The following is a 14206-nucleotide window of genomic DNA, read 5'->3' as shown; positions in this document are numbered from 1 at the left end:
TTGTGGGGCCTTTGTTAAGCCTTGAGGCTCACAGTCAAAGGTAATATGGATATGAGCGTGTCACTGTTATCTTTGTATAACATATTGTTCTTTATTTGTTATTAACTGGGTTGATTACTATCACCACAAGTTACTTAGACTTCTTGATTCTATTGAATTGTTGCAAATGGGTTAAGTCTATATAAAGTTCTTTTTCTTGCCTTGTAAACAAGGACTTTTACTCATAATATCATATGTCCAATTAAAGGGAGTTCAGGGCCCTTCAAATTATCTCTTTGGTTATGGCTAACACTAAAGAAGCAAAATTAATTAGTTCAACAAGATTAATCATAGATGAAACTTTGAACAAAAAGCAGTCGAAAATGATGTAAGATACAATGAAAAATGCATAAAACAACAGATCTAGTTTATGTAAGTACAAACAAAAGAGACTTGGGCAAGATTATGACCTTGTTAGGCAAGGTTCGTCTTCTTGCAACCAATTCTCTTTGTATTTTACAGGGTTTGTAATCTTTGGAAAATGAAATGTAAATCGGGTTTACTAAAGTGATTCAATACTACAACATTGGGAAAGGTAGCAGAACTTCTAAAACTTGACAAAAGATAGCTTTCTATGGTGGACCTATTACTAAAAGGGTAGAGTCTGGACAAACTAAAGCTTTCTGGTTTCTTGCTTGTCTGAGAGAAAAGTTGGATGTCTTTTGATTGATTGGTTGAGTGTCCTTGTCCTTTGTGTCCCTCGTCGCTTTAATAGCCTCTCTAGCCTGACTATCCAAGCCTTGCCTTTTAGTGATAGCCTTCGGAGTATGGTGAGTCACCATTTATTTACCTATTCATGCCCTTAAAAAGTGTTTTTTGCTAGGGATGAGCTGCCCTTTGAGTGTCACTTCTCACATAGGCTTGTTGCCTATTCCTTGGCAAAAATGATTTTTAATTCTTCCTGGGCTGTCGACTTGTCCGAGCCCAATCCTCCTTCTACTTTATACGTTCTTAGGCCTCTGATCACACTAAGCCCAGCATTAGATATTTACTCAAACGTGTCGTGTGGGTGCTGCAGAAGCGGATAGACTTTGCAATGCATTTCAACGGATTCATAAGAAACTTGTATGTACAATATGTTTTTCAAGGAACAATACTCGTAAAGACTAATTTAGTTTCTATCTACATTGTTGAAACTCCTTGTTTCTATTTACTTTAATTCTATGAAGAACTAAGTTTGGATGCTGCCCAAAAATTCCTCAACTCTTCGTGATCTATAGCGGAGATTTTGTGTGCTTTTGTACATTTACTTACTTTTGTGTATAGTGCTTTATAAGCTTGTTCCTTCCTCTTCCTCTAAGGGAACTCTCTTGTGCCAAAGGAGTTGAAAGGTGATTGTTGGTGGGAATGTTTTGGACGTTTACAAGTGACAAAATGAATGGAGAGGACATTTCTGGCTCTTGAAAAGTTTACCCCCAAGTATAATCGAGGTTTTCCATCCGCTGTTTTGTTCGTTGGCGCCAACCTATGACAATGCTATACCAGTCTTCCTTTGACATTTCACATTTTCCTTGGTTTATTTTGCAAATTAGATACCTTTTTCTATTGGGATTAAACACTAAACTGAAACTAGAGAAATGTTCATGTGCTTCCCTAGATATGATGCCCGTAAGGTGATGTCGGAGCTGGAGTCAGTGGTTTTAGTCCTCAAATATATATTTTTTAAAGAAATAGTTGCCAAGTACCTCTTCACTATGACATCAAGTGGTGGGCTCCATGAAAATGAAATGACCAAAGTGCTTAGAGGTTGACACTTTTTAACCCTTTTGGGAGCTGATTTGAGCCTCTAAGGCGATCTTCAATGGAAAGGGCTAAAAAGTCTAAAAGCCAAAAAATAACTTGATTTGTCCAAAAGTTTATCTCCAGCCGATGATTGGGTTATGATTCTATGGAGCTCCCATGCCATTATTTGACCATAAGGGCATCAAGCTGGCCAAATGTAGCCCCCCCTCTTATCTCTTTTTTGGGACTCGGCTTCTCAATTACAATAATTGATTTGAATTCAACAGCTAAATATGAAAACATCAAACATCAGTTTAACTAAATTAACCGATAAACTTAAAGTATAAACTTAAAACTAATAAATTATTGAGAGGGCTATGTTTAGCCCATTCGGTTGAAAATGTTATATGAGTATAACTATTTAAAATAATTGTTTTTTACAGGGTAATAATCCTAGGCGGAGTTATATTTAGCTATTTCAGTTGGAGATGACCTAAAATGTGCACATTTGCCAAATGCTTTTGATTGGAGACTGTTTTGTTCATTTTTAGGGCTAATATTGGCCCAAAGCCCTTCGTTAGAGATGACCTTAAATAACCTCTTTTTTTTTTTCTTTTTTTTTTTTTTATTAACAGTTAAAATAACCTCTTTTTTTATGAGGCTTAGCCCACCCCCCTTAGACCATCTCCAACCCTTTGGTTAAAACTTAAAAATTTTAGCCCATAACATTTAGGTTTTAATCTAGAAACAACTTTTTTGTTAAACCCTTATGTGTTAAAATTTTAGCCCTAGATTATTAAAAAATGAATTTAGGCTTTTTTATCGTTATACTATTCCACCCAAAAGTTTGATTTTAGTTCAAAATGATCAATACATAGAATAGAACAAGTGATTGCTAAGATTCATGTGGGAGCATATACTTTAAATTTAAAGAGAGGGTTCGAAAACCTATTTGTTCTGATTTAGAGGGAGAAATGCACTGGAGTACTAATGTATACCATGCGCCGGAATTTGCGTATAGTAATGTTGTTTCTTAAAGTAACTTTTTTAAAAGAAAAAAAAATTATGTAGATTATCATAATTTAATTTTATGAATATTTTAACCTAATAATATTTAAATTCCGACAAATACTGAAAAATCACTAATTGACATCATGAAACTCGTGAAACACTATGAAAGAATATGAAACACATAAAATAATTTTTTTTAATTACTTTAGCCATTGGATTTAAATTTGGACCATTAGATATTTTTTTTACGATTAGATTCCCACTAACCCAGGAGGAATCCTAGGCTAAATTTGGCTTAGAAATGAGTTTTAACTCATATTTGCCCCAAGGGTTGGAGCAATTTTGGATAAGTGTAAAACCTAAAATTTGAGTTTACTCCAAGGGTTGGAGTAGGTCTTAGTGTAGATAAATCGTTTGTTAAAAGAAAAGCCTCTTTTTAGACATTTCATCAACGTGGTACTAAATTTAAAGAGTTACTTAACAATAGGGAGACAATATTTGCCTCTGTGTTAGAAAAACAACTTGTATGACACGGATTCACCGCAACGTTATGTCCTATGTCAATAATACAAGGACATGGAAAAAAAAGTAATGCATATCATTGTATAATTAGAATGAAATACTGCCATGCAGTAGTATACCTGCACCATATAAATCTTAGCCATGCAGTAGTATACCTGCACCATACAAATCTTAGCCATGCAGTAGTATACCTGCTCCATACAAATCTTTCTCTCATTTTACCCTCAAAAAAAAAAAAAGGTACGGAGACAAGTAGCAAAACCTACTTTCGATGGAAGCAAGGGTAGCGCCAAACATTGACCAAGAAAAAGGATACCCTCCAACGTGGAGATGTATGGTAATTCATTCCTTCAATGAAAAGAAAGAGACAATTGGAGTTTGGACAGCCTCCAAGTAGAAGGGAGCACACTAATAGCATCCAATGTTTCGGATATGAGTTTTTCTACAACCACTAATTAATTTATTACCTAACTTTTTTAGATCTCAATTCATATGTAGTGTTCCACTTTGAACCTTATCTATTCACAACGTATAAGATACCGTCACATAATTTAGTATAAAGTAGAATTTGAATAAATAGTTAGCCTCTATTATGCAAATTTGGATTTGTCAAGTTGGTCTAAACAATGTGTTTCTATTTTACACTTAACTTTAAATTTACTCAACCGTAATTTAGGTTAATTTAAGACTACAAGATCAGATGAATATCAACCAACTTAAATATGAAATTACACGAGAATCAAGTGATGTAAGAGTGTCTCCAAAGAAGATGTCAAATCCTAGGTGGAGATATGACTGTGCATATTTGACATAAAATATCCTTCCAACCGAAGTATGATTTGCTAACTAGATTTGAAGTCTTTGTGTTTAGGAGTCAAATTTGACTTCAACTTTAAATTAATTTTTTATTAGTTTAAAGGTGAGTCCCTTTTTCCACTAACATTTAAACCAATAAAATTTTTTTTCAATAATTTTTTTTAATAAATACAACCATTTAAAGCTCTATATATATATATATATATATATATATATATATATATATTTGACAAATCGGTTAGAGAAACATAAAATTTAACATAAGACTTCAAATTATCACATCAGCCATCAATCGTAATTTGACTCTAATAATTTGATTTTTCCATTGGAGATAATCTAAGCTGCAAGATATTGATGGTAAAATAGTCTTACAAAAATAGTACAGAAGGAGGTAGATTGAGAAGTCGGCTTGGTCATAGATTAAACCACATCTAGTGACCCAGTAGTAAGAGCGCAAACTGCAGCTCCCCAATAAACAAAAAGTTGTGGGAGGTCCCGGTTTCGATACTTTGAGCTAGTGAGTTTGCTTGATTGTGGCCACGAGCATAGTGAAATTTTCTATAGTTTTTTCCGATCCGAGAAAGGTGGATAATCGTGACTTGCCACCAATTTTTTCCTTTCTGCAAAAAGTAAGCTTGGTCATAGATTACTAACAATCTCTCAACCACTTTTGGATGGAGGACCATCAGATTCAGATCGGACGGACATTAATCTCTCAACAACTTTTCATTTAGCTATTTTTTTTCTTTTTTTCTTTTGGGTTTTGTCGGCCGATTTCTTGTAGACAACAACTTGATCGTATGCTAACTTTGACGAGATATGTAAATACATTTTGCATGTTTAACTCGTGATGATCATTCTATTAGTATTATTATACATCTAATATAAAAAGCGAGAATAATTCGAACTTGATTTCATAGCAGAATACTAGCTCTTTTAGTTGACTTGATTAAGCCTAAATCTAAGATGCATGCGTCAAAAATCGGAATGAGCCAAACAGTTTTCCTTTTCCTAGGGATGAACATCCCCAAAATAACAGTGATTAAATAGTTTTACAGTTTGTATACACTTGGTTAGTGACAATGTGTTTATGTACGTCAAATTTACGAGAAATTCTTTCATATCACTATTTCTCCACTCGTCAACCTTTTACTAGAGAATACGTAGTGTACATTTTCAACACATACGATAACGAGTGTCTCACTTTAGGCGTTTCACTGCTGTAAAGTGTAAACATCACCAACCATTCTTGTAGATCTTTTACTAGAGAATACTTAGTGTACATTTTCAACACATAAGATAACAAGTGTCTAACTTTAGGCGTTTCACTGCTGTAAAGTGTAAACATCACCAACCGTTCTTGTAGGTAGGCAGGTGGATGCGTAAAAATGATAAGTTGCCAGTACCAGATGGAAAACTAGTCTTATATACTTTTTCATGGATGTCTGAAAGTCAAAGATGGAGCACCATTCTGTCATGAATTAGCAGTCCCACTACCACCCATATCATATATTTATACAGAAAGTAAGATTTTCTTTCCTCCTATTTTCATTTCATTCTCTCCTTTCTTCTCACATATTGTTTTTCATCTTTTTCTGACCATTAAAAAATAAACATAAAACGTTGACGTAATTTAATTGTAACCGTTCAAATAAGAGGAGATGAAAGAGAAAGGAGACTAAGAGGAGAGAGAATACTACTCCATGTATATGTGTGTATAGATCCAAAAGAATGTGTCATTTTATACGTTGAAATTGGGTTGAGGGTAGCTAGCGGTGGGAGGCAGATCTTCAACCCTCCTGTTTGGATGACATTTCTATCTCCTTCTATTTTGTGTGATCACGGTTAAACCATTTCAACATTTTATATTGATTTTTTTTATAAAGATAATAAGATAAAAAGTAATAAGAATATAAAATATTAACGTAATTTAACCGTGACAACACAAATAAGAAGAAATGAAAAAAGCATCAAGAAGGCAGACAATCTGCCTCCCAAGCGGTGAGCTTGTGCATCCGTGATGAACGACGACGAGGAAAATGAATTGTCGTTTGCAATTAAAAAAAAGTGGTCAAGTATCCAAATCAAATTAAATTAAATAAAATATAAAAAAATAAGGAGCGGACAACGGAGCTCATCTTTAGAGGTATAATTACATAATTATAGTTGGATTGAATCCGAAGATAGCATGAAGGAAGCACCGCGTTCGCACTTCACACAGACACCGCCACGTTTTCTGACATTAATGATATTAATAGAATTGGCAATGGCACACCACATGACATCACAACAGTACAAAAATAAAAACAAATGTTTATCGTTATTTGGTGCGAAGAATATGATGTAGGACCAATCTAAATTAATACGGGCGGTTGGGGCCCCACAAGGAAAGCTGAGAGGAGAGGCAAGTGGTTGGTTGGCCTACCGCCGTTGATTTTAATATCATGTGGTTATGATTGCTTTCATATCATGTGGTTGCTAGCTGCAAGTGCTTGGGATGTATCCCACATAAATAGCCCATTCATTGATTCCAGCTAACATCAATCATACCTTGTCTATCTATTCATTCTACATAAATCAAGTAAAAACGCTTAATTTACCAAAGAAGCCAATCAACACGTATCATTTTGAATCCCTTTCGAACTAGAAAATTTTTTATTGACATTCCTCTTCACTTGTAAATGACAAGATTTAAGTTTGATTCACGCCAAAAATAAATATGAATCACATTATTGTTAACTTATTAAGCGGTTAAGCCTCTCATTCCTCTTAGTATATATAATATCGTTTGTTAAAAAAAAAAAAAACCAAAAACAAACATTAATTAGACCGAGAAAATTCTCTTGCAATCCACGTTATAATCATCCTACAAACAAATAATGTACTATTTGAACACATGACAATCATCCGTATCATCGATTTACACATCAATAGTGTAACTTGACATTACATATTTTTAATACAATTAGGCAATTATAATAAATTAATATTAAATTCGTACAAAATTCAAACTTAGAACAATTTCTACTTAAAAAGCCCATTTCTTCATACTTACATATCCTCCCATAATTTGGTCTACACGGTCCATGTGTCTCTAGAAAAATAATGTGCGATTGTTATTTCTCTACATAGAAATACCTCACGAAATATAATGCGATCCAAAAAATATGCGATCTAACAAAATCTAATCCGGTCAATATTGCGGATTCAGTCTAACAAAAGAACATTTATCTTATGTAGCCAACATTTTTCTCAATGGAATCTACATACATTTTACCAAAATACACAACAATTTTCCATTTTTAGGAGGGAAGGCAAAAAATTTAAAGAAAAATTCTTGGAAAAAGAAATGGGCCGGGCTTACGGTTTCATTACGGCCCTAGGCCCAACACCATCCCTCCAACGTAGGGCCTATTTTTCTTCTTCTTCTCGTCGTGTATTAGAGAGACAGACAGCACTCGATTTCTGCATTTCATACCAATATGTACACGAAGAACACGCATCGAAAAGACAAAAATGACCCTACTAGCTTACCCTTCTCCTCTTTATCTGTTTGTTGATTCCCTCGGCCTCTTTTGACATGATGTCTGAGACGAGGACTGGGTTGGAATTTCCTATATGGGATTCGATAGTTTGGGGGCAAATTTGTACGCCTCTCCAAAACCACGTTCCCACTTGGTTTCTCCAACTTCTTTTCACCTGCACGAGCAAATAGATACCCAATTCACTTAATTGTTTCTATGTACAAAGAAATTCCAAGGTGGACGGACATAGAAGCAAGCGTGACATGCGCGCAACAACCTTTTCTTTTGTGGTTTTAATGAATTACTTTTGTGATACGAGAGATGAATGACTGAGATTGAAAATACAAGATGGTTAATGAGTATTTATTGAAAAAAACAAATGGGAGTTTTAGAGTGGCATCGCACTACAAGCAAGCTGTTAAGTCTTGGAAGGTTGAAGCTACCTAACTCTCAATGCGTTTTTGGCATTATTTAAATAACACGAGACATCTTACAATGATACACCTATTAATCTTAAATCAACAATTTTAATCCGAAAAAGAAAACACATTAAAATTTAAAAATGGGTTGGAAAATTGGAAGGTTTTGCAATCTCAACCGCAGTTAAACGGTCGAAAATTCAGTCATGCAAATCCAGACGTCCACTGAACCGATGCGCATTGTGGAATTTTCGTGGAAGGCACAAAATTTCCATTCCCATTTTAAACGACACTGACTTACCTCCCCTAACAAATAATCCAATTTTCCCGGGTTACTGTTACGGACAAAACTCAACTGAGTCCACTCGCTAACAAGGAACAACCGAGTCAACTCCTAACTCACCAAAAACAAAATTAAAAAGAAATAAAATAAAAAATAGAAAAAAAAAAAACGCTTACCAGAGTGAATGCGGCGAATCTCAGTCCCGGAAAATGACTTTATCGGCCAAATCCAACAAGGGTTTCAGGCAATCCGGCGAGAACTTCCTCGCGAACAAGTACGACTCCGAGAAATTAGACTTCCGCAGCCGATAAATCAACTCCGCCGACACTTCCCCGGGTCGGTACGTGTACGGGTGCCCGTTAACCGTGCCCGTCCAATTAACACGGGTAAGAGTGTAACGGGTTACCCCTTCCGGATCCGCCATTGACAACAAGGTCGGAAAGTAGTGCTCTTCCGGGTAGCATTCGTCTTCTCTGTAACACGGCACTCTGAACTTTCTCCAGAGCGCGCGATCCTTGAGCACCACGAGCGCGTGATGGCGCGTAAGGAGGAAAAACTGAGATCCGACCCGGAATTGATCGAATGGAACCTCCGGCATCATCGCGAAGCGTCCTCTGGCTGAGTACCGCTTCCAGAGATTGGTGGATTTGGAGATGATCTCGATGAAGCTCTTGTAGCGGATCTTGAGTCCCATGCGAGTCAACTCGGCATCGTCGGAGTCGGCAGCGGGGCGGGTCAAGTCGAAGGTGGTGGAGAAGAAGAGGGAATGGTAGACGTATCGAAAAGAGTGGAGGGGGACGCAGTGCTGGGAGAGGACGGCGAAGAACATGTTGGCAGGGTCGTCGATGATGGCGGAGGCGAGGAGGCGGCGCGTGGCGGAGATCAAGGTGGCGGAGGCGCGGTAGGTGCGCTTGGAGGGGACGAGGCGGTTGTGGAAGACGGTGCCGGGGGGAAGAGTGACGTTGGCAGAGGGGTCGGCATGGACGTAAATATTGTAAAGATTGGGGTTGGTTTTGGAGAAGAAGCAGGACCAGAGAGGGGCGAAGTGGAGGTCGGTGTTGGTGAGGAAGAGGAAGGCGATTTTGGGCTTGGAGGATTTGGAATCGAGGGCGAGGTGGGAGAAGGTGGGTTTGGGTCGGTTAGGGTTAGGGTTGAGGGCGCGGGAGAAGAGGATTTGGTCGTCGAGTTCGTCGGCGGGGGAAATGGGGACGGTGGGGTGGGAGGGGGGGAGGAAGCGAGGGCCGAGGAGGAATAGGAGAGGGAGAGAAAGGAAGAGGAAGAAGGAGACCAGAAATGGGGTGGAGGAGAACATTGGGTTGGAGCATGAAAGGGAGGTGGCGGTGGAGGCGGGGGCGGGAGGGGGACGGTGGATGTTGTGGTGGAGGTCGGGAGGATGAGTGGAGGAGGACTTCTTGGAGGTGGAGTCCCTGTGTTTGGGGGTGGAAGGCGGCGGCTGAGGCGGCTGGTGCTTGAACACGTTGAGTGGAGTCAAAGAGTGATTGGTGGGGGGAGGATGGGTTTTGGAAAGTCGGGAGATTTGGACATTTGGAAGGGAATCCAGATTGGAGGTTGCGGTGGGTTTCGCGGGGGAGAGAGAGGGGTGGAGGGATGCAGAGGTACAAGGCCTATATTACTTGCGCTGTTACGGGTCATTAAATCCAAATCCCTAACTTATTTCCTCTCTTCTTTCTCTTCTACTTTTCTATTTATTAGTATCACTTTCACTGCCCCCCTCTCTCTCTTATTTTGCTTTTCAGCCAAGAAAAAATGAAATTTATATTATTCAGATTTATAACAACTAAAATAAATATTATTTTAAAGGCCTTTGATTCATCCATTTTTGGGGCTGACTATCATTTACGAATATCTATTTTTCTACATTTTACTATTGGATTTTGAAATTGCGTCTAGTTTGTATCTTTACTCTATTTATCATATTGATGAGTTTTTTTTTTTTCAAGAGGACTGGTTAGTAGCTTTACCAGGACCGCTAATCTTTTCGAAGGTCGAGAAAACTCATATAGGCATTTCAACTTTTTTTAGTCATCATCATTTAATTCACCAATATGTAAACGTGGCTTACAAGTAAGTGATAAGGGAAATTCTAGTCAATATTCTAATCAAACTTAGTTTACTATTTGTTGTTATATATTTTTAGTTTAGTTAGAGTTTGTTATTAGTTGATAAGGGTGAGTTGTGACTTAGAGAGTGTGTTGATGCCTCGTATACAAATAGCACATGTAATCATATCTCTTTATCGATGAAATCATAATTCCTCAATATGGTATCCTCGGTCTCTGTCTAAAGACGCGATTCTGTCGAAACAATTTCACCTTCTCTCTCGTCTATCTCTCATTTTCTTAGTTTTGTACCCTAACTCTTCTTTTGATTCTTCGATCATGGTGACCTCTACATCTTAATCTTTAGAATTTGCATTGCAAATCCATTCCTCTCCAACCACAAATCTAAACCTAAATCTTTGACTTTCAATTCTATTTAATTACAATTCAAATATTGGATCCATGGTTCCGATCAAGATCACAACACACAAATTACCTGAAATATGTAGATACAACTTTTTCAAATTCAAAGACGACAAAATTTGCTACCACAAATATTACTATAGAGAGTTATTACTGTATATGTGAACAAAATTGCTTATGTAAACTTGAGATTGATTCTCTGTATGGTGAATAGTAAGTTGATATGCAATGTAAAAACATGTCAAGTATTATGAAACCAAGTTCTAGGAAATCCTTGCATTTTTTTTTTTTTTTTGGAAGAAAGGTAAATTCATTACCAACAAAACATAATTACAAGAAATGAGGTCCAATAACAATAAACAAACATCCAAGATATGGACCACCAAAAGAAAATAAAGAGAAGCTCAAAACAAGACTTTCGAGCCCAAACAAAACACTGAAACAACCTAACAGCTTCCTACCACACCCATATATGGATGAAAAAAAGGCTCCAAATTCCATCCAAGAGCACAACATCGTTTGCCACCACACAACAAAAAAAACCAATGGAAAGAAACCCACTAGCATCAATGCCATCAAAGACACCCTAAAAGAAGGAGGTGGTGTAATCACTTGAGTTGGAGCTTTACACACCTTCCAAGAGATTCGCGAGAAATTGCGTTGTAATTGTGAGAAATCGCAATGAGAAAAAGCGGGTAACGAACCGAATTGTTGGATCAATGAAGGATGGAGCCGATTGGAAACGATATGGAATGGATTAGTTGAAATCGTGGAGGTGTAAGGAATGGGGAATGAAAATAGGGCGTAGGCACACGGAAATTAAATGCCGAAGGGGTTGGGTGGGAAAAGAAAGATTGAACCAAAAGGAGGAGAAAAAGATTGCCACCAACCCTAGCCAAAGCTAGGGCTGGCAGCTAGAAAGAGGATAAGGTTAAGGAGGTAACTCACACAGAGGTGAGAAAAGCATTCACAAAGAGAGAAGCTTTCTCACAAGACGAAGAGAAAATTTAGGTTCACAAATTTAGGGAGATTTATGTTATGTTTTTTAAGTCTCATTTGTGGGCTAAGGGTCTGCTATCCCTAAATTGATGTCTCTTTTGTGTCTATTTCCTAATTTTTTGACACTTGTCCATTAAATTAACACCAAATTTAACACTGTTAACTTTTCATAAACTAATTAAACAACTAGAGATTAAAGAAAATAAAAACCATCACTTGATAACCATTGACTGCAACTACACAACCCCAACTGCTACAACCACACAACACCATCGTTGCTAACCATTACAACCACACTAGTGACACCACCCTATCGCCATTAATGTGAGGAGACGTTGCTCCTCACAGACTGCGAAGCTTCCTTTCTTTTCTCTCTCTTCAAATTCTCGATCATCGATCTATCTCATCAATACATGTGAAGTTTGAAGTTGAAATTTAAGGATATCTAATCGATCGATGTGATCAAACCATCTTCGTCAGCAAGAGAAAGGAAGAGAGATTTTGAAACCCCAAATGAAACAAAGAAGATAGTCAATTATAGGAAAAGCAGAACCTGCAAAAATATCTTCAATGGGTATAGGAAATAATCAAAGAATACCAAAGCAGGGGAGAGAGAGAGATAGATAATACTCACCAGGTTTGCGTTGCAATTGGATCAGAGAATGAAAGAAGGACGAAGCTTGCAACTTTCGACTTGCGGGAGAGGTTCAAACTTTGAAATTGAAGGGAAGGTTGAGAGCTTGCAGTTAATGGATGTATGATGATGAGTTTCCACAGGGTTTAAGGGTTTCTTTGAAGGATTGCAGGGAGATTGGGGGAGGTTATTGATACGGTGGCCATTCGTTTTTTAATTAAATTTTATTCAAATGAACAGTGTTAAAATTAAAGTTAAGTGGAGGAACATGTGTCACAAGATTAGAGAGGAGACACAAGGGAGATACATTTGGGATATCAAACCCGTGACCTCATTTGTGTGGGTGTCGGAGCATATTAAGATATTTAAGGCTCATTAACATGCGTGTCTCCGATGGGTGATGATAGAGGATATAAGGCTTAGTATATAAGTGCTGCTGACAGGTGGCATAGGAAGTTATAAGAAATAAGACTCATGTACATGTGTATCATTGAAAACTAGGGTCAGCAAAAACACCTTAGATTACAGCAAGAAAATCATGTTATATTGGTTCATAGCTTGATTTGATGCATTAGTAATATGTAAAGTCTAGTTTTTATTGTTTGGTTTCCCTTGTCAAATGTTGTAAAGTGTACCACAGATGCTCTAATTAGATTTAGGGTTTAATTGTTTCTCTGGGACATGCTGCTAGAAATATCACTTCAAGAGCTTAATTTCTCTCATCAAAGGTTTGTTCATACATATGCATTTCATGTCATTATTTCCAGTTCATTTTGCCTAATGGTTCTGTCTAGTCAAAACTTCTTACTGCTTTCACACGAGCTGGGCACACACTTTAAAGTAACCCACATGGGCTTTTTGACAGCCTTTTCCTTCAGAGTGTTTTTCAATCCTAGATCTTTTTAGATTGTGTTTGTAAATGACACATGACATTTTCATCCCCTCTCTTTGTCTAAAAATCAGCCTTTTATATAAAGTTAAATCTAAGGTCCTTTTGGCTGGGAGATTTATATTTTCTAATAAGGGTTATTTTTAGCTGTGAGCTGCTCTTTGGTTTTTACTTGAAAACCTTAGCTACAAAATCACACTCATGCACTAAGTACACACATCATTGCATATTAAGGTAGCGTTGCTTTTGTGATTTTGATCTTTGTTTTAGGTCAAGTTTTTCTTAGTTTCAAATCTTTGAACTAACCTTTTTTTGGATTCGCGTCAGTTTCATCTTTCAGGTGTTTAACTGGTGAAACTGACTAGACATCGAATCCAGATCCGCACCAACTTCATCATAACATCATTTGCATAAGTTGATTTGATTTCGATGCCACAAGGTAAAGAACTCAGGAGAAGTTGCCACTTTGTGAAGACCGAAGGAGTCCATCTCGTGAAAGGCAAGGTTGCACAAAGGTACAAGCTGCTTCGTAGATTAGGATCTAGGAATTGAGCTTGTACGGTTACTTTGTAAGAATCTTGATTTCACTAGTGGATTGGATATAGTGGAGAGTCCTCGATTTTTTAACCCAGAGGTGGGTTTTTCCAGCCAAAAACATCCCGTGCAATTTATGGCTTTTCTAGTTCACTTATCTTATTATTTGCTTGTGATATATGTTCATTATTATTAGCAAATAGATAAGCCCATGCAACTCAGATTGTCAGAGTTAAAATGTGCACTGAACTAGTCCTTAGTTAACTAGGTTCACTTTAGTAAGCTGAGCTTTGAACTAACTACTTCCGTTATAAGTAAACTAACATTTCTG

At 37.3% G+C, this 14206-nt stretch overlaps 1 protein-coding gene across 1 annotated transcript; it reads right to left on the bottom strand.

The window, feature by feature from the left end:
- Positions 1-7285: 7285 nt before the first annotated feature.
- Positions 7286-10066, bottom strand: LOC148698047 (Core-2/I-branching beta-1,6-N-acetylglucosaminyltransferase family protein). The gene is made up of 2 exons (XM_088691159.1): positions 8513-10066; positions 7286-7809 (listed from the first exon to the last, which is right to left on the bottom strand). Exon 1 carries the CDS (start codon positions 9646-9648, stop codon positions 8533-8535), a length of 1116 nt encoding a protein of 371 aa, XP_088547285.1. The 5' UTR covers positions 9649-10066; the 3' UTR covers positions 7286-7809; positions 8513-8532.
- Between the last annotated feature and the right edge of the window lie 4140 nt (positions 10067-14206).

This window comes from Pyrus communis, chromosome 3, assembly GCF_041283825.1.
Source record: "Pyrus communis isolate YQ-2024b chromosome 3, ASM4128382v1, whole genome shotgun sequence".
NCBI classification, from domain to species: domain Eukaryota; kingdom Viridiplantae; phylum Streptophyta; class Magnoliopsida; order Rosales; family Rosaceae; genus Pyrus; species Pyrus communis.
The sequence above is the reverse complement of the archived record's forward strand: the minus strand, read 5'-3'. Positions and strand labels throughout refer to the sequence as shown.